Source organism: Podarcis bocagei (assembly GCF_964188305.1).
Source record: "Podarcis bocagei genome assembly, chromosome: 5".
Lineage (NCBI taxonomy): Eukaryota > Metazoa > Chordata > Lepidosauria > Squamata > Lacertidae > Podarcis > Podarcis bocagei.
In genome coordinates this window covers 61833399-61859128 of record NC_138129.1, presented here as the reverse complement: position 1 = coordinate 61859128, position 25730 = coordinate 61833399, and the positions used below count along the sequence as shown (strand labels likewise).

The following is a 25730-nucleotide window of genomic DNA, read 5'->3' as shown; positions in this document are numbered from 1 at the left end:
TGAGGCTTGCTGTAGGGCAGTAGAATTTTTGACTCTGAAGAGCTGACTCCTTTACTTCCCTATGCCACGTAACAAATCGCTTTTGAAAATTATTCTCGGTTTTGGAAGTCCTCAGGTTTGCCTTGTGGCATAGAGGGAGGACTTCTGTTTGAGGAAAACAAGTATGAAATCCCCCTTGGAGCTGCTTTTACAGTGCTCTGGATTCTGGCCATAAACTTTACATATTCACTATGCAGGCCAAAACAGCAAATGATGCTCCACTTGTGCTTTTGCAATATGGATGTTCTGTTGCTGCTCAAGGAACCATCTATTAAATTTAAATTGTATATACAAGTTGGACCCTGTGGAAAACCATCGTGGTATATGTGGTAAATCCCATCCCTTATTAAACCTTTTCTTTGTTATTAAATGAACACATTTTTCTTACTGTAAATAAGGTGTCTCCGTGTTTTGAAACTTGGTTCTTTTTCTTATTATTCTCCAGAGCAGAATGTTGTTTTTTAAAATAGAATATGATAGTTAATGGTTTCTCAGCCTTTAAATATGCATTAGATTTTTGTTTTGGCTTTCCTTTTCCATTCTCAAAGGCTTCATTGAAGCCAGATTTTAGCTCTGTAGAAATTACTTTTTTTAAAAAAAAAAAGTTCAGAAGGAGAATACTTTAGATTATTCAAACTGCTGTTTGGTTCCTCAAATTTCAATTGAGCAATCTCCACTTTTTTTTTTTTTTTGTATACTGTGCAACCTCGGGTTATGTACCATCCTGCTTACGAACGCTTCGGGTAATGAGCTCCGCTAAGTCGGAAGTAGGTGCTCCTAGCAGCGAACCTTGCCCCGGGATGCGAATGGAAGCCGTGTGCCGGCGGTGTGGCGGCAGCAGGAGGCCCCATTAGCGAAAGCGCGCCTCAGGTTAAGAATGGTTTCTGGTTAAGAACGGACCTCTGGAACAAATTAAGTTAGTAACTGGAGGTACGACTATCTTGCCACGTGCCTGGCATTATATTACCTCACTTTTGCTTCCTCTTCATTTGAAATGGAAGTTCTTTCTGTACAAACATGTGCATACTAGGTAGGTACTGCCCCATCTCTCCCTATTTATTTATTTGTTCTTCAAATCCATCTTCTTTTTAAACTCACCTTCTCAGCCTATGACTTGCCTTAACCTGGATACCTTAAAAGCTGCCTGATCCACCTATGGGTTTAATATGTACAGAAGCAAGACTTTATGTAGATCCCTAGCTTTGTGGGCAGCTGTATGCATAAATGGGTCCTGGGTTCCTGTCCAGCTGTGGATATGTGCACACAGCCTTTTAAATCCCAAATATGATGCTGCCCATTTGTTTGATGAGAGTGATGGTGGTTCCACACTCACTATTTGCCATATCTTCCTCCTGTTTACTTCCCATTCAGCTTTCCTCCTTCCCTACACCAGCTCTCTCCCCCACCCCTTCTTGTTGTGTTTATACACAGCCCTCAGCTGCCTTTCCTCATCTCTCAGACTCCTCATAACACGCAGCTAACCAATCTCCTTAGTTTGGGAGGCCCCACACTCTCTAGGTGTCAGAGAGCAAGCTGAGGAGTACTGCTCTGGTGAAGAATGGTGGGACCCTCCCCCTGCTCCTGATCAGGATCCTGAAGCTGCCCTGGAGCAGTAAAGATTTGGAACAGTGGTTTGCAGAGGGGCATAGTTCTGACGACGAACATTGAGAAGAACTGGGGGGCGAACAGCAAAGTGAAGAAGAACAGGAAGAGAGACAGCTAACAGACTCTCTCTCACTGGAAAGTATTCAGTATATCAGTCCAAGGTCACACAGAGCAGATAAGATGGCTCCACAAAAAGCATGGTGGTTGCGAGATGGAAGTGACTGGGGGGAAGTGGGGGGAAGCCTCAATTTGGAACACCATCAATTCTAATAATGAATGCTTTGTTCTTTTGCTGTGATGATTAAAGACTCTTTAAATGGTAAGGGACTCTTTGCTTTGTCCTGCTTATCTACGGCCAAAGGGGGGGAAGGAAGCCAAGTCCCTGGAGCCTGACACCAGGTTAACCAGCAAACCCCCCAATTCCCCATTTCTCTCATGTGTACAAAAATGTGCAGCATATCCATTTTACTCTTGTAGAGTGAGGTATCAAAGTGAACATTGCTGCAGCCTCATAGCTTGTTGTATCAGTGTCACATTAAACCATAGCTATAAAGACAACTAACGATGTTAACTATGGTTTAATGTGAGCACTCCGCATGTTAGTATATGCCACTGAAAAGGTTTTGCTCTGCTCTTTTTCTGTTTCTGCTGTTGCTAAGCTAACAGGAAAGAGAGCCTGGCTTGTTCTTACATCCAAACTCAGGCCTATGGTTTCTTTCTTTCCAAATAAATCATGTGGCAATCAAGGTTTGTTCTTGGCATACCACTTGTGGTTGACACGCCATGAGCCTCAGGTTGGGCACACAAAACAAGCCAGACCATGTGTCAGGGAACTGCCATCAGAGCATCAGGTGGTGGAGGGACTCAGGCAGGATGAAAGAGACTCAACTGCTGAAGCAGGGACCAGCAGGGGGAGGAGTGGGTCTCTGAGGGAATGCGAGCAGGAGGGAGGGCTCAGGGAGGCTTCCAGCGAGAACAGTGGGGAGGTATCGGAGTCTCCCATAGGGAGACCCATACCTCGCAGGAAACTGTCACGCCGTGAGTCCAGGAGACGCGTTTCCGTTAAGGAACTTCTTTGTTGGAAACGCTTCCGCAGACAGCCACTGTCGGACTCTACTAGTGACTAGAGCAGACATGTCTGAGGAGCTCCGTCACACACGGAGGTTTGTGGGGGCGCACAAACTCTGAGGGAGCACGTTTTCACGCACAAGCAGCTAATCAAACCCTCACAGCAGTCCGACAGTCTTTGTACGCTGCCTGTGCAAGAGAAGGCATCATGAGCGAACCAACCGGAACCGGAGGAGCAGGGGCTGGAGCTGGTCCAAGCTTGGAAGATAGATACCGAGCGTTGGAGGTTCAACTGGCCCTGCAGACGGCGAGGCTGGAGGAGAGAAGGGCTCAGGATGCAGACAAGAAGGGGAGAGCCACTCAATTCCCCAGAAAGGTACCAGGATTGGTGCAGAAATTTGGGGGGGACCCCAAGGACTACCATGCTTTTAGGACAGAGATGCAATATGCCCTTAATGTGCAGTTCGATGAGTTCCCTGATGAGGAATCGCGAGTTGCTTTTGTAATTGGGCATCTTGAGAAAGGGGCTAGAGACTGGGTGCGACCCCTAATGGCAACGCACAATGACATACTAAAGGACACAATGAAGTTCTTTCGTGCAATGGATATCATGTTTTCCAGCGATATTGAGGAAGGGGTGGTGCGCAGACAGCTAATGGCTTGTAAGCAGGGGAGTCGATCTGTCCGTGAATATTGGACTGAGTTTACCATGCTGATTCACAGACTGAGTTGGGATTTATCGGCGGCACCCGTTCAGATGCTATTTGAAGAAGGTCTTTCTTCGGGGGTGAAAGACGAGCTGGCACGGAGCCCCAGGGCGGAGTCTATGGATCAGCTGACCAAATCTGCGCTGACCATAGGAGCGCGGCAGGAGGCAAGAGCCTTGGAGAGGCGGGAAGGGAGAGGGGAACGTTGGAAGGAGTTCCGCATTCCAGACATTCCTGAGCCAGCTTTCCCGCCGGCAGAGCCGATGGAAATCGGAACAGCGCGCGCGCGCGCATTTTCAAAAACCAGCGAGGGAGCTAAGAAGGAGGGAAAGGGCCCCCGGAAATGCTATCTCTGCCAACAGCCAGGCCACTTTGCCAGAGTCTGCCCCCAGAGGAAGGAATGGCAAGGGATGGTGGGAGCTGTTGAGGGGGGAGAAGAAGGGGGAGCGGAGCAGGTAAAAGCCAACGCCTGGTTGCCACAATTGGGGCACTGCAGCCAGGCCAAAGAGCAGTGAAAGTGCCCGTGCCAGAAGCTCCTCGACCTGCTCTAGTGATTGAAGTGTCGCTAGAGCTGCAGAATGGGCACCCCCTAAAAATAAAGGCGCTATTGGACTCAGGCAGCTCCTGCAATTTTATGAGCAAGGAGTTTGCTGCTGAACACCAGATACAGACCATCCCTTTAAGCAACCCCCTGCAGGTGACCACGATTGATGGCAGGGAGTTGTTGGGAGGAGGAGTCCGCTTGCAGACTGTCCCAATGATAATGAGGGTGGCAAGGCACACAGAACTGATAGCGTTTAATGTGGCCACCCTGGGAGGCGCTCCCATTATTTTGGGAATGAGCTGGCTAGCTCTACATGATCCGCTGGTTGGCTGGCATCAAAGAGTGGTGTCCTTTGGTTCAGCACATTGCCTAGAACACTGCAAAGGGGAGAAGGGTTCAGTAGGGGCCCAAGCCACCCTAGCAGGGACTGAAGTAATGGGGAAGGTGAAGGTACCACCACAGTATGCAGATCTCAGCGACGTGTTCAGCGAGAAGGAAGCTGACCAACTACCACCTCATAGACCCTTTGATTGTCAGATCAATTTACTCCCTGGAGCACAGCTTCCCGTGGGCAAGTTGTATGCCATGTCAGACAGGGAAATGCAGGAGTTGCGAGGGTTCATTGACAAGAACCTGAAGAGAGGCTTCATCAGAGAGTCCAAAGCAGCAGGGGGGAGCCCAGTGTTCTTTGTGGACAAAAAAAATGCGGACAAGCCGAGACTTGTATGTGATTTTAGGCGGCTGAATGCAGTGACTGAACCGGTGGCGTTCCCTATGCCCAGAATTGATGATATTTTGACCATGGTGAGGAAGGGAAAGATTTTCACAAAGCTGGATCTAAGGGGGGCGTACAACCTGATACGCATAAGGAAAGGGGATGAATGGAAAACCACCATGTTTACCCCTTTGGGGGCGTTTGAATACCTCGTTATGCCATTTGGATTACAAGCAGGCTCCGCGTGTTTTCAATCTTTTATGAACCACGTGCTGGGCCCTTTGCTCTACAAGAATTGCGTTGCCTTTCTAGATGATGTGTTGGTGTATTCTGAGAATGAGGAGCAACATGTGAGAGACGTCAGAGAAGTGTTGAGCAGACTGCAAGCCAACAGGCTGTGGGTCAAACTGGAGAAGTGTCGGTTCCATACCAAGGAGGTGGAATTCCTGGGGTACCGCCTGTCAGACAAGGGATTGGCCATGGATCCCGGCAAGGTACAGGCAGTGCTGGAATGGAAAACACCCAAAACCAAGAAGGATGTGCAGAGGTTCCTAGGGTTTGGAAACTTTTATCGTAAGTTCATCCGCAACTTCGCCCATCTGACGGTGCCCATCACTGACTGTCTCAGCAGTAAGAAGAAGTTTGTATGGACGGCGGAGGCGGGGCGAGCGTTTGAGGAACTGAAAAGGGCCTTCGCCTCTGAAGAACAACTTCTGCATGTGGATTTACGAAAGAAGCTAAGGGTTGAAACAGACGCATCTGACAGAGCCATAGGGGCGGTGCTTCTTCTGAAGCCGGGGAAGGAGGAGTCGGAGTGGCGTCCGTGTGCCTTCTTCTCGCGGAAGCTGAACAAATCCGAGAGGAACTACACGGTGTACGACCGAGAACTGCTTGCTATTCATGAGGCGTTCCGGAGATGGAGGCATCTGCTAGTTGGTGCACAACATAAAGTGCAAGTGTGCACGGACCATAAAAATCTAGAGTACTGGAGAACGGCGCGAGTGCTCAACCAAAGGCAGTTGAGATGGGCCCAAGAGTTCTCCAAATTTAACTTTGAGATTTGTTATGTGCCAGGCCCAGAGAATGTTAGGGCGGACGCTCTCTCACGCAAGCCTGAATATTTGGAGGGGGAGGGAGCACCCGAAGAAACCCATATCATTCCAGAGGACCGCTGGGTGTGTGGGGCGACTTTGGTGGGGCAAAGGGAACAGGTAGAGAATGTGTTTAGGTTGCATGGCGCCCCCTTGAGGGTGGTTTCAGACCGAGGGAAACAATTTACTTCCAGGTTCTGGAGGAAGCTCATGAGCTTACTGCATGTAGAGGTTAATTTCTCGACGGCCCGTCATCCTGAAACCAACGGGCAGGCGGAAAGAGCAAATGGGGTTCTCCAACAATATTTGAGGTGTTATGTTAATGACAGAGAGAATGATTGGGTGGAGAAGCTGGCGTTGGCAGAATTTGCCTACAACAATGCAGAGAACGTGTCCACGGGGATGAGCCCCTTTTTGGCTAATCACGGGTGCCATCCCAGAGCCTTCCCAGGGGGGGAGGGGGAGAACTGGAGCGTTCCAGCTGCAGAACAGTTCGTGGAAGAAATGGAAGCGATCCATCGCCAGCTCCAACTCAACTTAAACAGGGCTAAGGAGGAATATAAGAGGCAAGCAGACAAAAACAGAAGGGAAGGTGAAAGCATCAGGGTGGGGGACCAGGTGTGGCTGTCAACCCAAGGGTTGCCATTCAAAGGAGGTTGTAAGAAATTAAGACCCAAAAGGCTGGGTCCGTTTGAAGTCATACAGCAGGTCAATCCAGTGGCTTTCAGGCTCCGGTTACCGAACCACATGAAGCTGCACCCAGTTTTTCACAGGTCGTTGCTGTCACCGTATAGAGGAGACAGTGAGGGGAGGGTCACTAGGGGACCAGCAATGGAGGAGAAGGAACACAGCTACCATGTAGCGGAGATCCTCGATTCCAGGTGGAAGGGAGATCAAGTAGAGTATTTGGTAATGTGGGAAGGGGAACCGGAGTCGGAAAACACCTGGGTTAGGGCAGAGGATGTCAATGACGAGGTTTTAATAGAGACTTTTCATCAGAGGTTCCCACGTAAACCTCAGCCTGTAGCGAGGTTCCGAAGGGAATACTTTGCCACCACCGACGAGGAAGAGGAGTTGGAGGGGTTCCCAGATTCTGAAGAGGAGGAGGATTCAGCTGGCCAGGACGACGATCGATGGAGAGAATTGTTCGAGACGTCAGAAGATGAGGAAGATTCGTTTCGGGGTTTTAGCCCTTCACCTCCCAGGGGGGAGGAATTGGGAGGGGGTGAGGGGGGCCCTGGAGGGGAGGTGGATGTCAGGGAACTGCCATCAGAGCATCAGGTGGTGGAGGGACTCAGGCAGGATGAAAGAGACTCAACTGCTGAAGCAGGGACCAGCAGGGGGAGGAGTGGGTCTCTGAGGGAATGCGAGCAGGAGGGAGGGCTCAGGGAGGCTTCCAGCGAGAACAGTGGGGAGGTATCGGAGTCTCCCATAGGGAGACCCATACCTCGCAGGAAACTGTCACGCCGTGAGTCCAGGAGACGCGTTTCCGTTAAGGAACTTCTTTGTTGGAAACGCTTCCGCAGACAGCCACTGTCGGACTCTACTAGTGACTAGAGCAGACATGTCTGAGGAGCTCCGTCACACACGGAGGTTTGTGGGGGCGCACAAACTCTGAGGGAGCACGTTTTCACGCACAAGCAGCTAATCAAACCCTCACACCATGGTTTGTTTCCTGGTGGCACAGCAGGCGAAAGAACTTTGGGGCATCATGCACTAGCACGGTATTTGTTTGCATTAAGCAGAGAAGCTTGTCTGTTAAGTTTTGACATTTATAACACATGCTGGTAGCACTGATGAGGGTGCAGCAGTCGGGGACACTTGCAATTCGCTCTGGCTTCCTCGAACTTTGCTATATTTGTGCCTTACAGGAGCATAAGAAAATGGTGGAGGGCACTTCCTCCAAACAAGAAGGAGCTGTTTAAAGAAGCTGCAAGAAGAAATAAATGGAAGATAGCCCTGGGCCTGTGTACTTTAGGACTTGTATTTATCCTGTTTTATTTTACTCACTTGGAAGAGACACCAATCACTGGACGTTCTCGGCTTCTGGTGTTTCGGAAAGACCATTTTGCTGAATTGTCCCAGATGGAGTATGCCATGGTGGGTAGCTGTTTAAAAAAAGCAAACATAATAATAATTCCCCTGCCCCACTTAGCAGTAACTGAGATGACTCACAATAACAGTTCAGGGTCTCCCACTCTACTACTTGAGACCCTTATTAATGCCCAATGCTGGTGATTGAAGATGGGAACTTAGATGAAGCATATATCCTGTTTTCTGGCCTTCCCACATAGCTGAGGGAATTTTTCTTCCATTTAAGGAGTGTTGGCAGTGCAAGGATTGAGAATATCTGTTTTTACTGCTTGTTACATGAGGAAGATGAATATTGCTTGTTAGTAAATAATATATGTATATATAATCGCTGATGTATCCCATGTCATTAGGTCACCTTTCCTGAGTTAAATATTTTGCTCGCGCAAATCTTTAAATTTTATTCCCTAAATGGATATCGTACAGCAGGGCATATCATTTTAGGGGGTGAAATTTAATTTTTGCAAATTTCTTCCACGAGGGGGTCTTAAAAATACGTTTTTGGGTGCGAGGGATTCAAATCTGCTGTTATATTTACGATTGGACAACATTTAGCTTGCTAAGACTACGTTTGATTAAGAAGCAAATAAACTGCTTTTGGAAAGCCAAATAATTTTAATTTTGCCTTCTGAAAGTGTCAGGTAAAATCATTAATATACATAATATTAGAAAACAAAAATAATATTAAAATGTAAGTACTTGGCAGTCATTTTAAAATTATTTCTATGCAATTTTACACACATTTACCGAACAAAATTAGATTAATGTAACCAAAATATCTTTCGAATTCCCAAGTCATTCTACAACTTTTTCGCACCCTTCATTTTGGGAATTTGGGAGTTGAAAAATTCATCATGCCCTAATAGTATGGTGTATGTCTCCTCCCTGCTCTGAATTAGATTGCGTCATATGGTTTTTTATTTATACTGACCTCTCTTCCATGGATATTCATGCATATTGTATCTCTTAATTGCAATTTTACTTGCCTTGAATCGGTCAGTATGTTGCGTCTTCTTTTTCCTCCAGTGGGTCGAAGAATTTAAAAGCAGAATGTTGCCTGAAACGGACCCCCGTTACCAGGAGGTCAAAAAAGTCTTTTTGCATTTGGTTGACAGCAACAAGGATTTTCCAGGACTCTCTGAGTTCAAGTGGACTATCCATGTGGTGGAGGGACCAGACATTAATGCTGTTGTGCTTCCAGTAAGTAAAAATCGAACACCAAGAGATGTAATAATTCAGAAAGAAGCTACTGACAGCGCATTCCTGTTGTCCTTGGGAGGACGTCCCAGAGGCCGAAGGATTTTGTGCCTCTCCCTCTTGGCGGTGAGGGTGGGGGTGGGGGGGTCATAGCTCAGAGGCAGAGCATCTTCCTTGCTCTTCCAGATTCAATCCCTGGCTTCTGCAGGCGGGGCTGGGAATGTCACCAAATCTGAATCCCTCAGGTGGAGCCTCTGCCAGTCAGTGCAGACAGTATTGGGCTTGACTTGGTACCGCTGTCCTTCCTCTGCCATTATTGCTTTCACAGTAGAGAGGGCAAAAAGGTGTTGGGGAGAAGAGGAGCTTCTGGGATCCAGCCTCCCCCAGTCCACATACACGGGTTGAGAGAAAACATGTCCTGACGTTTGCGTGCTGATTTTCTCTCCTTTTCTGACCAACGTGCAGGAAAGTCTCCCTTCCTCACCTCGCCCCCCAAAAGAAGTGTGCTGACAAAAAGGAGGAATAAAGAAGAAACACAACTTCTCTTTTTCCCTCCATTCTGTCTCTCCCCCCCCCCATTTTTCTGCTCTGCTGGTGCTGGCCTGGCCAAGCTGTGGGTTCACCCCCACCCCCACTTTGGATTGCTCTGTGAAACAATTTGTTTGCAGTATTATTTTTCCTCTCTTTGCCTGCAGAATGGACAACTGTTTGTTTTCACTGGTATGCTATCTGCTGTGTCAGATATCAATGAGCTGTCTTTCATTCTGGGACATGAACTTGCTCATGCTGTTCTGGGACACGGGGTATGTATCCTGTTTTAAAAAGTGACGTTGCCAAAGCCCTCTGAAACTAAACACATGGTCATAGGTGACCAATATGGACCAATGTGGAGACCACCATATTTGACTGGAACTACCCAGCGATGCTCACAGCCTGCCTCTTAGGGCTAATAAGCTTTGCTCCAAACTCTGCATCTGTGATGTTAATTGAAGTCAGAAGTTAGGGGTGTGTCGTACAACTGAATAGCTCTTTATAGGCCTTCCTTACCCAGGGTTGGTGCTTTCTAGCATCCAGTACTTCTTCTGCCAGCATTGTGGCTTCATACAGTGTTTCTCCAAGTTGGATCTCCAGTTGGACTACAACTCCCATAATCCTTAGCTAGCAGGATGTGATGGGAGTTGTAGTCCAGCAACAGCTGGTGAACCAAGTTGGAGAAGTAACAGCAACTTCTGCGTCTTCACGTTTTGTAAAAGGGGTCGGTAGACAGCGCATCGTTTTGAATACAGAAAACCTTAAATATCCATGCGCAAGATTAGGACATAAATAGGTGGTTTTAAAATACCGTTTTCCTTGTTTTAAGGCAGAGAAGGCGAGCCTGATGCATTTTGTGGATTTCGTGCTTCTCATTCTTCTCATAATGATTTGGGCTGTTTGCCCTGCAGACAGCTTAGCAATCATAGGCCACTGGCTCCAAGCTTGGTTTCAAGAGGTAAGATGATCACCGTTCTACAGAGAATTCATCTAGCTCCTGCATCGGGGGTGTTCTTTGTGGGGAGAGGTCTCTGTATTACAGGACACAATGCTTCATTTAATAGACTATGGACCTGATCTAGTAGTTAACTTACGTTCTTAAGTCAGCTTGCGTGTTGGATCTAAGAGGGGGAAAGAAACTGCAGTTCAGCCTGGGTGAGTAGCTAATTACAAGCCCTGGCTTGCCTTTTCCCCATGGGAAGCAGGTCTTGATCTCACTGTTTTAAAAAGGTAGGTCATTTTGTGGGTGTATTTTCATACTGTCATAGGTGTGGTTTGTTTGTTTGTTTGTTTGTTTTTAGAAAACACCATTGGATTGATTCACGAAAGACACGTATATTGCCTTCTAGTTTGTAAACTTCAGACTGCTGGGAGTCAACACTAGGAAATGGAAGTACTTTGTTATTTCCCTGGCCGCTGCTCTGAGCCAGTAAATATTTTTCTTATAAACTCATTCTGCTGCCCCTAGCCATACTACTGAGTGGAGCATACTTATCTAGAATCAATAATTCAAATTCTACTGTAGCATTCATCACCCACAATGTTCAAAATCTGGAGGATGGCATGCATTTTGCAATAGAACTTCCTTCTCCTTTTATGCCATTGCATTTTTAAAGGTTAGCTTGATCACCCGGAAAACGATTTAAAATGCAGTATTGTTCTTCGTACATCTGTTGAGCCAATATTGTGCTATTTTAACATTCTTGGGTGAAATCCACAGATCTCCCCAAGTGATCCGAGAACCTCGGATGCCCTGAGATCCTTCCACTTGGGCTTCTTTCTTTCTTTCTTTCTTTCTTTCTTTCTTTCTTTTTCTTTTGCTCCGTGCTACAAGGCTCATTAACCAGGAATTGAGAAGAGAATAAATGGTCCTGCTCTCCCTGCAAAGTTTCTTATTACACTTGAACTTCCTGCCAGTCAGGAATAAAATCAGAGATGTAGGAAAAGGCAGTTCAGTAACCTAACCTAAAATGGCTGAGAGAACTGTCAGGATGATCAATGATACTTCAGCACCAGGCTTGCTTTATAGTACACAAGTTGCCAAACCCAGTTCTTCGCTCTCTGTCACATTTGGCAGTTTCTTTCTCTTCACGTTCCAGAAGTGTAAAATGCCTGTGGTAGCTCTTTTCTTTTTAAAAAGGGAGGTGCCAGGAAAACTTCTGAGGTTGCAGAAACGTGGTGATTTTATTATTGCTGTTTCTTGGTTTCCACAGCTGTCTGGGCTGGGTACAGTGCTTCTTCCTTTAGCAATATTCCATATTATCCTCTCAAGTCAATGTTGTAACTTTGTATTATCACTCTGACAACCGGAAGTCAATAAGTCGCATAATTAAATGTGATCTCTGGTGACCCACAAGGCACTGAGCAAGACCATTTTGAGGTACCTCTTTGAAAAGATTGGCTTCTCAAATTAAATTTTTTTATTTCATTTGGTAGTGTTCATAAACCACCTTTCGTTGTGAAAAATAAGGCGATTTACAAAATAAAACCGCTGCAGTAAAGTAACAATATAACATAGTTAGTGCCTTGTAATAACCATGTGGCCAGGTAGTTTTTTTACTAGCTGGTGAAAATGTGTTATTGCAAGATTAGAATCATAGAATAGAAGCATAGAATCATAGAGTTGGAAGAGACCACAAGGGCCATCGAGTCCAACCCCCTGCCAAGCAGGAAACAGCATCAGAGCACTCCTGACATATGGTTGTCAAGCCTCTGCTTAAAGACCTCCAAAGCAGGAGACTCCACCACACTCCTTGGCAGCAAATTCCACTTGTCGAACAGCTCTTACTGTCAGGAAGTTCTTCCTAATGTTTAGGTGGAATCTTCTTTCTTGTAGTTTGGATCCATTGCTCCGTGTCCGCTTCTGTGGAGCAGCAGAAAACAACCTTTCTCCCTCCTCTATATGACATCCTTTTATATATTTGAACATGGCTATCATATCACCCCTTAACCTCCTCTTCTCCAGGCTAAACATGCCCAGCTCCCTTAGCCGTTCCTCATAAGGCATCATTTCCAGACCTTTGACCATTTTGGTTGCCCTCCTTTGGACATGTTCCAGTTTGTCAGTGTCCCTCTTGAACTGTGGTGCCCAGAACTGGACACAGTACTCCAGGTGAGGTCTGACCAGAGCAGAATACAGTGGCACTATTACTTCCCTTGATCTAGATGCTATACTCCTATTGATGCAGCCCAGAATTGCATTGGCTTTTTTAGCTGCCGCGTCACACTGTTGGCTCATGTCAAGTTTGTGGTCAACCAAGACTCCTAGATCCTTTTCACATGTACTGCTCTCAAGATTAATACATGATTAATACAAGATTTGAAAAACTGCATCCTCAGAGTACTGAATTAAAAAGATCCCAATTCCACTATTGTCAGTGACACTCTGGAAGGGGAGTAAGTTTATGAAACCTGTGGTCCATGCAAAATATGAGGTATTTGAAATGCAGTTGGAAATATGGTATCAATTCAAATGGACTTTGGTCCATTACAGAACTAGGGCAAGGGCCCCTGTGGCCCTGCAGGTGGTTCCTGACCACTCAGTATGCAGACTGGGGCTGATGAGAGTTAGAGTCTATCCACATCTGTAGGTCCCATGTGCTCCCCATGCCTGTAGGGTTAAAACGAAACAAAATTTGGCAGTATTGTCAAATATCAGGCAGAAAAATCAAGTTTGTTTGTTTTTTTTAAAAAGGAACAAACGTGGAAACTGAATAAACTCTATTGCAGCTGAGGAGAGTCTTGAGGCTGTAATAAGGCATGTCCATCTTTCATAGCTACAATTTACTTTCAGTTGGGCTACTGCACAGAAAACCTGCTATCCAAGTTTTTTTGCTTTCATAATTGCAGTGTGAAGCCTTACAATGTGTGGGTAATTTCCCATGACATTTTGGGAACTGGGCGGCAGGTAGATTGGAGCTGGGCAGGGCTTTCCTTGGGGCGAGACAGTGCCTCTTCTACAGTCATCCTAAGTCGTTACCCTCCTCCCTCATCACCTCTCTGACTTCAATCTCTGTGCTCTGCTGTCACCAACAGTTGTTGGTTTACACTGTATTATAATTCATGGATATTTGCATTACATTTTGCATTGAAAAGCTTTAATATGAGGGGGAAGGCACTCTGCATATGCTCCGAGGTGCTTTTTTCCTTAAGACCTCTGCCATGGATTTAAAGGTGAACACACATATTGCGGTGCCTCAGTGTTTTATGTAACCACCTGTAAAATGGGACCAATGACAGCTAAATGATCTAAATGCAATAAAGCACATAGATGTTTCTTTATCTGTATCTGATGTGTCTGCAGCATACCTCACTGCTTTTATTATCAAAACACATCTGCCTGCATGCATTTTAGTTTCCTTTTTTCACCTGTGGCTAACTCCGGCCTCTTGTCATTATTTGCCAGGCCATGCAAATACTCCCCACTTAGCTGCACCCACTACTTCAGTCTATAAAACACTGGAGCACATGCTATCATTCTGTCTACTGTAGACCAGAGAGAGAGAAAAAAGTGAAGAAGCACCGCTGGCATGCATGGCTTTTATTGGAACCAAACTCTAGAACGCAGCAGGTCCTCAGCCAGGCTGCTAATGCAACCGCTGATTTAGCTGCTTCCTGGTGGCGCTGTGGGTTAAACCACAGAGCCTAGGACTTGCCAATCAGAAGGTCGGCGGTTCGAATCCCCGCGACGGGGTGAGCTCCCGTTGCTCAGTCCCTGCTCCTGCCAACCTAGCAGTTCGAAAGCACATCAAAGTGCGAGTAGATAAATAGGTACCGCTCCGGCGGGAAGGTAAACGCCGTTTCTGTGCGCTGCTCTGGTTCGCCAGAAACAGCTTAGTCATGCTGGCCACATGACATGGAAGCTGTATGCCGGCTCCCTCGGCCAATAAAGCGAGATGAGCGCCGCAACCCCAGAGTTGGTCACGACTGGACCTAATGGTCAGGGGTCCCTTTACGTTTACTAAATTCCCCAGAAAAAATGTACATCTACAGGCCCCTTCTCTAAGCCCTTTGCAGAAAGAGCAGGAGGGGGAACGCTTCTGCTGAAACTTGTCTGTTTGTTGTATGTAAGTTAGGAAAATGCTTACTTTGGTTTCAGAAACTGGCAAGAACAAAGTTCTGATGTCTCTTTCCTTTCCCTTCTAGCTGCTGTTCAATAGGCCATATAGCAGGACATTGGAAGCGGAAGCTGACAAAATTGGGCTTTGGTTTGCTGCTAAGGTAATAATAGTTTTTGGCAACAGGATAGAAAAAGTTCCTTTGCTTCTTTTTAAGTAGACAGTGTTTTTCACAAATGGTTTTCTGTGTATAGTTGTAGCACCTTAAATAAACGGGCCTTTCCCTTGCTGTCTGCTGTATTAGGGTTTTAGTCTTGTTTAATAATAATAATAATAATAATAATAATAATAATAATAATAATAATAATATCTTTATTGTCATTGCACCCATCGGGGACAACGAAATTACTTGACTGCTCCATAAAAACACTAATTTTAAATGTATTTGCAGTTTTTGTGTTTTTAAATGTTTTCAATTGTCTTGTGTGTAAACTGCCATGAGATGGTTGCTTCGAATGTAATTAATAAAAATGATATTATGAAGAATAATTTGGGATTTCAGTATGAGGCTCATCAAAATACAAAAAATCCTTGCCAGTTCATATGTACCAGAATGGGATAACTGTACCACCACTGCCACCTAGTGCTGGTATTAGTATTAGAATTTATTATTAGAACACACACAAACTAGTTAGCTTGACTGCTGGGAGAGGAACAAAGTTAGTGGACCACTTATTTTCACAGGCTTTTTTCATACAGTGCTGTTCACAAGAACTTTTATTCCTCTGGGTGAAAATCCATCAAGCTTCTTTCTAGGGTTGACGATATTGCCAATGCTTATTGGTTTGTTACAATTATTTATATTTGGCCTTTGAGGATACAGAAAAGTAGGAAGCATTTACGCCCAAAGGAGAGAATGATGCTTCAGCATGTACTTAAAGGGTGTCTGGATGAGGGAAAACGGCCTTGTTCATATTTATTTGCTTGTTTGCTTTTTCACCTCACTCTCCTCCATTCTGGAACCAAGTGCAGCTTCATATAACAAATTGTTAAAACCACCCCCTTCAATGAAATATAAAACATAAATAACAAATTACTTCCTTATAATAGATACCACAGTGCAGCTGCTTTATTAGCCATAGGCGCTGGCTTCTGAGGGCTGAGACACTTCCTCCCCTCCCCCATGTGTTTTGTGTTTTTGGAGTGGACCAGGAGCCCTCAATGTTCAGAGGGCTGCATGCACGATGTCAGGATGTCGCACAACATCTCCTCAATCGCCTGGAGAAGCTGGTGCCTCTGATAAGGGCTCACATCTCCCCAGCACACAGTAATATTTATTATCCAAATGCCTGGAGCATCTTTAACCTGGTGCGTGTGTATCTCTCAGTTCTGCGTCCAAAGCTATGGAGACCTCTAATTTGCCCTGGGTTTCAGACCATCCCAGCCTAGGAAGCTATCTGAGTACTAAGCCAAAACAAGGGAAAGGGTTAATTAGATCTTTATTGGAAAAGTATAGTTGCTGCGAAAAAATATTTGAAAAGAAATGTAACTTGAAATGAGAAATTTCAGTCTATGAGAAAGAGACTCTTTGTAGTTGTAATACAGAACTACTTGTTCGAAAAGGGAGAAAGAGTGAAAGCGGTGGAGACCTGTGTTGCAGTTATCAACTTGAACTTGTAACAACACCAATTGAAACAGAGGACAGCCTGGTTCACATGTCACAGTGAGCCATACTGGGACCGTGTAAATGTGCTGGTTGCTGGAGAGACCCAGATCTGTGGAATCAGTGCTGCTACAAATGCTTTGATTGTTAACCAAAACTCTTAAAAACAACAACTCTCTCTCTCTCTCTCTCTCTCTCTCTCTCTCTCTCTGTGTGTGCATTAATTCAGAGAAGTATTGGGTTTTCAGCCAAAAGCAGATTTATTTATTTAAAAATAAGCTCTTCCCTTCTTTCCTTCCGTGGCGTGTTTATTTGTCTCAAGCACTTTATAAGTCTGTTTCCATTTCATCCATTTTGCTACAGCAGCTTCTTCTTTGCCTGTAAAGGTCAAGAACTTAACCCAGATGGTTTTGCTTCTATTAGCATAATTGGTATCTCCTCCTCTTGCATTGGCATATGTGCAGAAATGCCACCTGTTCTGTTTCAAGAGTTGTTTGCATTTGCAGGCACTGTGCAGTTTCTCCATGACTCGAGTTCCAGTCTTCAATACTTTTAATTTTTTTTTAAAAAAAATCAATATAGGTTGTTGTTGCTTAAAAAAACAATTTCCCAGTGTTAGTTTGCTAATGTTAAGCAGTTCTTCCTTTTACTCTTCTTTTAGCATTTAGCATATGCTACGGAACCCAGTAGTTCCATAATTTTAATTTTAATTTATAACCCAGTACATGCCATTAGCAAGCTCCAGCCTTTCATTTGATATAAATGCTCATTTATTTCCCCTTTTTCTCTTTCCCCTTGTTTTCTTCTTTAACCATGGAAGTTAAAACAGTTTTCTCTTGATCATTGATATCATAACATTTATGATACTTTGCCACTTACATTTCCCTTCTAGAAAATGTATTTTTCTGCTGCCAGCTCTGACTATTATTGTCTCAGGTCTCACCCATGTTGAGTCATTGTTTAGAGTTGCATCTGAACCAGCTCACCTGCGAAGCACTTTTTGCTCAGCCCAGAAATTAACAACTTGATTTTATTTCGTTAAGGCTGTTGCTCCCAAGAGTTTCAGAGCATTGAAGACGTAGAGAAACCTACTTATCTATGCTTTTTCTCTGCTTTCGACGTGAAGGAAACGGCCAGTGATGTTTACAAGCATCTTAAGATTGCAGTTCAGTATCTTTCTGAGATATCACCTTCTCTTTCTTTCTAGGCTTGTATGGATGTAAGAGCAAGTTCTGTATTCTGGCAGAAAATGGAGCTCGCTGAGACTCTTACAGGGCAACCAAGAGTGCCAGAATGGTTTTCTACACACCCCTCCCATGAGAATCGAGCTGAGCATTTGGACAGACTTATTCCAGAGGTGAGGTGGTTTGGGAGTTTTGGTGTCTTTAAACTGAGTATCATTTTTCACATGTCTGTCCCATCCTTCTTTGAGTTGCCAAGGGCAGTGTGTATATATAGGATTGATTTTGCACACTCACACACTCCAAATCTAATAGTCATTATGAGTTGCTTTCTTAGCTGCCAATTTTCTAAGACAAAGATACCGTCGAAGCACTTGCTGTATATTGCTTAGATTTACTGAAATCTATCTTGGTCCCCCCAAGCTGCAGACCTTCAGCTTTCTCGCAGGAACAAATGTGCCTCTCTCTTAAGCAACTCCTAACCTGTTCCCGTTTCCTATTTATCATTTATACATTTGCAAACTGCTTTGTAATCTTTGCCCTCAAATGATCCTGTCATTGTTCATATTTCAGTCTAGGGCCATACAATAATCCTATGGCAAAGGTGAGATTTGAAATCAGACCTCTTAGTCCAGGCTAAATGTTACCTAGTATTAGAGCACAAGTTTGTCTGTAAGTAATCTTAATGGAGTGCTTTAATGTGGCCTCAATCTCAATGCTTTTGGATTTTTAGCAGTGGACGCTAGTCCAGGCGATTCTGAACAAGCTGTTCCTCTAAGCTTCTGTCAAATCTGCCATTTCATAGGATTTGAGCTCAAGTGCAACTGCTTGTCTCTTGGGCCCTAACTCACAGGCACTAAGTAAGAACTGTTTTGCATGCAATGTTAAACCATATTTAAACAAAAACTAATGTAGAAGGGACGCGGGTGGCGCTGTGGGTAAAACCACAGAGTCTAGGACTTGCAGATTAGAAGGTCAGTGGTTCAAATCCCCACGACTGGGTGAGCTCCCGTTGCTTGGTCCCTGCTCCTGCCAACCTAGCAGTTTGAAAGCACGTCATTGTACATAACGTAACTGGTGTATGTGCACAGACATGCATTTTTTTTAAAAAAACTAAATGGCCAATGGTATGTTTTGATCAGCATCATATGGAGATGGGGTGGTAAAAACAAACTGGTCTGTGAAAATGCCCCATTCCTCCATGGCATGCTCCTCTAACTTTTATCTTTATATTCCAGTAAGTTATTTTGCTCTCATTGTTGAAAAACAAAAACCTTGCATACCTTATTTCATTGGATAATTTCAATGTTTTTCTTTTATTGTTGTACAACCAAGGACGATTTTATAACTTTTTTGTACATAGCTGTTACATGTAGAGCAATCTGTCTTTAAGTAGGGGTAAATTACTCTAAACAAAAATTTGATCTTGGATAGTTTTCTCTTCAAGTAAAGTGTCTTGTTGTTTAAATAAGCTTCTTGGGTTTTTTTGTTTTTTTTTAAGTGCAAGTAGATAAATAGGTACCGCTCCGGCGGGAAGTTAAACGGTGTCTCCGTGTGCTACTCCGGTTCACCAGAAGCATCTTAGTCATGCTGGCCACATGACCCAGAAGCTGTACGCCGGCTCCCTCGGCCAATAAAGCGAGATGAGCGCCACGACCCAAGAGTCGGCCACGACTGGACCTAATGGTCAGGGGTCCCTTTACCTTTATTGGTTAATGCAGAGCATCATGACACATGCAGCTAATAAAGTGCAAACTTCACCCCTCCTCTATTCCTGCTGCTGTTGCACCGCCATGTAACAACTTGCAAAACAACATCAAACCTTGAGTCACGTGAAATACATTTGACAAACACACAAGACGTAACCGGCTGTGCATTCACTTAAACAATACTCTTCTATATATTCTTATCACAATATCAAATGTTTGTCTTGCACATAAACAACACATAAAGTGCAATAACATAGACAGAAGTCCCAATAAATCAGTTCATTCACAAAGACCAAATATCTGCTGGTTTCTGTTCCACATATGTTCATAAAGTCCAGACTGGAGCCTACTACAGTTCCACAGTGTTGACAAGTATTTCCGGAATACTGCCTTGTTTCGCTCTCATGGGCTTCATCAGTTGTACATATTCTAAGTAATATAAATGAATATAATGTTGTCATTCAACATATTTTAACAAATTAAAATTATATAAACAATTGTGCTATAGAAGTACATACCATATATGAAGTATCAAGATAATAGAACTTATAACATAGTGGTTTCTGCAGTGAACAACAACTGTTACAATGTAAGATTATATAGACAGGCGCAGCATTGATTTTAGTTACAGGTGACAGCAATCTGCAGCTGTAAGGTTTTCTTCCTTAAGTGACCCCTTTAAAACAACAAATGTAAAACAAACTTTATACATACACACACAGGTGTTATACATACAAGCATTAGTAATGACTCATAGAAAGCAACTATAATCAATTTCAGTATGCAAACCTGAGGGATGCAAAGAATCAGGTAGGAAAATAAATCTCGTTTCTTTTTGCGTAAGAATTTTCTTTGCTCGTTCTACAGGACCTAGATATACCCAAATTACGAAAAATGTCATTTCTTCATCTGAATGCGACGCTTGAATGAAATGCTGTACTAAAGGAGTTGGGAAAGAGCAAAGCAAATACCTGTTTGCATTAAACTATAGGTTTTTTTTAAAAAAAAACATTAGAGGGGCCTTAATATTTTAGGAGTAATGTTTTCTCTTCACATTCTGGTTCTGATTTCGTGGTACTCTTGGCTTGAGTCCATACCAGTGAATCTCTGGTGCAGTAATAATACTTATTAGTGCTGCGGTCCCCAGTCTTTTGCAGCAAACATTTCCTGAACCTTGTATGCTATGTCCTGTTTGTTCTGTAATAGCAACTTTTCTCATCATAAATTGGTTTACTGTTTAGGGATGAGATGAAAACCAATTTATACAGAGCAAGTTATGTACTCCTTTTTATATATTTCTAAATATGTTGTTTTGAAAGGCATCAGTTGACATGCTTAGTGTTTTCTTATTTTTTTTAATGAGAACAACTACCAAATCTGAAAATAGAGTGCAAATTGCAAATACACATATTAGATGCAGAGTCTGCAAAATAATGGTGATATATAATGAAACAAATTTATACACAAATTGGCCAGTACAGACATAATCTTAGAGGGCAAGAAGATAATTTATATTGGTTATCTTCCAGTCTCCTCTTCAGTTAAATATTTCTGTGACAGGAATAGTAAGTGGATCACTAGAAGTGTGACATGAAGGATCTTCTCGCTCTGCTCACTCTCCTAGCCAGCAGTATCTGGAAAGTTCATTAACCGTTTTTGTTGTCCTTGGATTTAGGAAGAGAGTTGTGGTTTGCATGTTGTTCTCCTTTAGAAATGGCATGTATATTGTGCGTTTTGTTCGCTGACAGTTAGTTAAACTGAAGGTTGCTCTGCTTTATTTGGAGACATACTTCGTTTTTGTTTTATTCAATAATGTTGCGTGTTTACATATAGATTTGCTTTAACCAGTCTTTGTTCCACAAATCATAAGCTGTCTCACAGATGAGAAAACACACCATGACTCCCCACCCCCTCCCTGAGCTTGCTTTGTTTTCGAGCTTAATGATTGTCTGGGGTGGGGTGGCTGAACAAACCATGGTTAAGCAAATTTTATGGATTTGGACATAATGCCAGACCATAGTTAAAACAAACCATGGTTCTGTATCAACAACAAACCACAGCTTCACTTCATGTTTTGTTGGCAACTCCCATTAGCCTTTGGGCTGGATAGAATGTTCAAACCATACGTAGGCCAAACAAACTATGGCTTAGTGTTTGCGCAAAACCGCTCAGTATAGCTTACAATTCTTCTTCTTATTATTATTAATATTATTATTATTATTAATTAATTAATTAATTAATTAATTAAAATGTGTATACTAGCTTTCATCCAAGGCTGGTTCTCAGGGTGGTTCATAACATGTCTGGTATAGTATGCTAAGGGTTGAGTCAGGCATTTGATGCTAAGGAGGCTGTCGATTAAGAAGTTCAGATGATCAGTAGAGAAGCTGACTCTGGAACAGGAATGCAGCCTGCTATGGAATGCGTGGTACTCCATCTGAAGTCCCATCGGGTTCAGGAGCTGGCATAGCTGCTCGATATCCAAGTGGCTGTTGCAGCTGGGAATGCCTTTGCCCAGCTTCAGCTGGTGCACAAGTTGCACCTCTTCCCTGAAGTACCAACACCTCCCACAAGAACTGGCCCAACAGTTGCCATTGATATTAGGCAGATGCCTTATTTTTTAGCATGAGCTTCAAACATTTTTGTTTAGGCAAGTCTACCCTAGTTTTTAATTATTTGTGTTTAACTGTAAACTGCTTAGGGGTTTTGCTACAATCAAGTGGTATGCAACTTTTGTCGCATAAGAAGAAGAAGGAGCAGCTGTCATTGTCACCAAAAGTCCTACCCCGCATTCTGTTGCCAAGGGAGTACACTTGTCAATGACACAAAACCAGGGCTTTTTCAGTGACAGTACCCTGGTTGTGGGACTCTCTCTTTGCAGTTCAGCTGGTCTTGCCTTTATGGCTTTTAAGCAAGCAGTCCGGACCTTTTTATTCTGCCCAGCTTTTCTTGGTTCTTAAGTGGTTGTTAATTTTTCTCTCTTGATGCTGTTTCGTATTTTTGTATTTTTGTTGATTTGTTTTTTAATGCTGGGGGTGGAGTGAGTCTGGGGGAAAGCAGAGAGACAGACAGACAGACAGACAGACAGACAGACAGACAGACAGACAGACATATATAGTAGGGCCACAGTTGCTGCATATGAACATCCCAGTAAACCATGGTTAATGCTTGCTGTGAGCGTGTCAGTTGCTTTCACTTCATTCTTTCTCTCTAGCAAATGGGAGCAGCAAACCATAGCCCTCTGCTTACTTTTATACTTGAACCAAGGATCATGGTTTGTTGTTGTGCTCTTCACTTTATGACCAATAGTGGTCCCTTGTTTGTAAATGCAGCCATGCTGCAACTTAACTTAAGCACCCCCTGGCTTGTGACCACAAGGCATGTGATACCTTCATCATCTTAAATACTGTGCCTTCTTTCTACAAATCTACTGATTGAACTATACAGCATGAGAAGAAGAAATACAGAATTTCCTAGAGATGACCTAAAGTATTTCTCCCCCCCCCCACTCCCATATATGAGAAGGGGAAATCCCAACTGTTTTCAAGCCTGTGGTATTGGAGCCTTCCAGGATTAAAAGCAAGTGCTGACTCTTATTGAAAAGCTGTGTGATCCATTCTTCCTGCAAGGCTGACTGTTTTCAAAGCACTGACACATTTATGTAGAGAAAAGCCATTCCTGGCTTACCTTGAGCTGTGCAGCAGGAAGTGGAAAGGGGTTTTAAACTGGGCATGGGAAGGGAGGAACATTGGTTTTCAGGGTGGCTGGGGAGATATTTTAAAATGTAAGGTTAGGTTTCAGAGATTTAGGATGAGAAGTCAGATGGGAAATTTAACACATGGATAGTCAAAAGGTAGAAAATGTAGAGAACCAATAATTTTAAATGCTCTTTTTGGGATGACTTTAGGTTGCTGACAGACCCATGAGTAAAAAGCTCCCCGGTTAAGCAGCTGACATTAATGGCGTTAGGGAGGGGTTCCTATGAAGACGTTCATTGAATGCTCATTGTATTAATTTCAAATTAATAGTATATTAATAGCATATATCACATAACTTCACTGCAGCTTTCAAGGAAACATCTGTGTGTTGGGCGCCTGGCCGTTTCCTCCTTAGAGTTGATAATGCAAAATGTGCCATTTAAAAATAAATTAATTGAAAATCCAGAGGAATGCATGCATAACTCTGTGCTGCTACACGTGTGTACATGAGAGAGATAGATAGAGGGAATAGCAGAGATATATTTCAGTTTTGTATCTCTCAGTGGTAAGATGAAGATTTTCCAAACTGTGGATTATAGCTACTTAAATTATGATGAGTGGAATGTTGAAAGCAGCTATAGTTGATACTGAAGCCTAGGAAATACTCTGTTGTGAGCTTAAAAACACAAACAAAGCATATTTTTATTTACTGTTCTCTTTCATTTGATGTCACTTTGTGAATTCCATTCTAAACTAAGTGTTCAGTGTTTGGGGAAAGATTTTCAAAAGCAAAAAGTGGCATTTACATCTCATTGAATATTGCTATGTCGCGCTTTGTCGCTGCCTGGGAAAAGCTGTCCCTTGGGTTTCATTCACATGCCGGCCTTTTAAAAGGTAATTGTACTTCCTGGCTACCAAATCCCTAAGTAGTTGCGGTGACTTTCCCCCTACATCCATAATTAATGCAATAGTGGCATCTGCATTGGGGGTCATAAGAATATGTCACGGAACACAATATACTGATTCTGTGGGGCTGCTGCCACGAGATACTAGACAGTTGAACTTTCCATAGGCATGATTTACATGGTAGGGCTTGCATCTGTCATTTTAGAAGTTCTCTCAAATGCCACAGCTCTTTCTGCTTAGAAGCTCAGATTGTGTATGCATGTGTTTGGGGACTTACCAGTGGGAAAGAAATCGTTGCCTGGTCCCTAACAAAAATGCTGCTCTACCTGGTATTTGCTAACCCTTTTCTCAGGTTAGTTCTAGGCATTTCAGGCAAATCACATTACTGTGTCCCTTTGCATGCCCATCCAGATTAAAGGTCAAGAAGGCGCTGTGCTGAACCATATTAGGGTTTTGTTACAGAGGCAGGGATAAAGACACACACAGCCTCAGCCCAGTCATATCTTTCCCCTTAAATCCTCTGCAACACAAGGAATACTGTGTGCTTGGTCAAGCAGTATAGCCTGATCATGTTTCCAAGTTACATGTTGATAAAATAATTTTGCCAGTGGAAACACAGCTGAGGCCTCTCTATCTTGTGACCAGGGACCACTTGCTCTGCTTTGAATTGTGCCCTTCGAGGATTGACTCTCTTTTTTCTGGCATGCCTCCTTGAACATGCCAATACAGGCAGAAATTCAACTAGAGCAGCTTTTCCTAGCAGGCCTTTTGTCTGGCTGCTTTCATGCAAGGGCTCCCAGCGACAGCAGCCCCAGGTGGGCAGTCTGGTTTTCCAAACCTCTCCCATAGGTATTCCCCAAATGTGACAAAATCCTGCTCAGCAGCTTATCTGGCATTTAGCGTAATGGTTAGAGCATACAGTCAGGGCTTGTTCCAAAGCAGTGGTAATTCCATCCTAGGGTAGCAAGGATAACTTTCTGGAGCACCCACCCACTTGCTAAAGGCCGTCACTGCTGAGGCCTACGTATCCCCCTTGGATGTGGAGATATGAGCTCAGGTGGCTGCCCTGTAGATTTATTCCAGGGGGGGTGTTCTTGTGGATTGCAGCTGTGGCTGCCACCCCCCCCCCAACTGAGTGGGCTGGGATCTGCAAGTGTGAGGTGTTAGCTTTGGCTCTGGGCCCTGACCATGCAGACATTCGGCAGGACTATGTCTTGATCTCTGTGGAAACTGGTGTTAACCTTGAGTAGGACATTGGGGTCTGGTTCCAGGAGCACTTGGTTGGGATGAAAGGTTCATAGCTCCTCCTTGGCTGAATTGATACGTGCCCTAATGAGATCGCCTGTGTCATTTAAAACTTTAGAATTTAAAACGACTCTCAGTTTAGCATTATGTGCAAACTAGGGATTTTAGATTTAAATAAAGAGCTCTCAGTTAAGGCAGCTTCACACCCCCTGGTTTGAAGATGACTTGTTTAGAAACAGGCCTGAATATGCTGCAAGTCAGTGTCTGATTTCTTGGTAGGAAACGTGTGAATAATTTTGGACAACATGGAAGAATAAAAGAAATGCAGATTGTACCTTTAGAGGAGAGATTTTCCTCAAGACGACAAAAGGGGAGGGAAGTGTTAAATACCCCCTCTGTATTGGTGTGATCCCTAAAATAATCACTCCCCCCAAATGCTATCTGCCTATTTAAAAACCTGCATGTTAAACTCAAAGGCACTTCTTTATTTCGGGGCCAGTGGTGTAAATAGTCTGTCCCTGTTTGACAGGAGTAGGACATAAAGGTAATCTTAAAACAAAACAACACAGTATAATTGTCCAATGTTCTGAAGCACAAGTATTGGCTATAAAGTATGCTCCAGGTTTTAGATAATTTATGGAGAAGCCGCTTGCTCTGTACAAACATCACTCATTCTCAGTCCA

The 25730-nt window shown here is 43.8% G+C and overlaps 1 protein-coding gene across 1 annotated transcript in view; it reads left to right on the top strand.

Annotated features, from left to right (window-relative positions):
• The window catches only part of OMA1 (OMA1 zinc metallopeptidase), a 38042-nt gene that overhangs the window by 6967 nt on the left and 5345 nt on the right, over positions 1-25730 (top strand). The window contains exons 3-8 of the mRNA XM_081196894.1: positions 7641-7869; positions 8887-9060; positions 9753-9860; positions 10418-10546; positions 14734-14808; positions 17516-17665. Coding sequence (XP_081053020.1) covers positions 7641-7869; positions 8887-9060; positions 9753-9860; positions 10418-10546; positions 14734-14808; positions 17516-17665 — 865 coding nt within the window. The remainder of the gene's footprint in view (positions 1-7640; positions 7870-8886; positions 9061-9752; positions 9861-10417; positions 10547-14733; positions 14809-17515; positions 17666-25730) is intronic.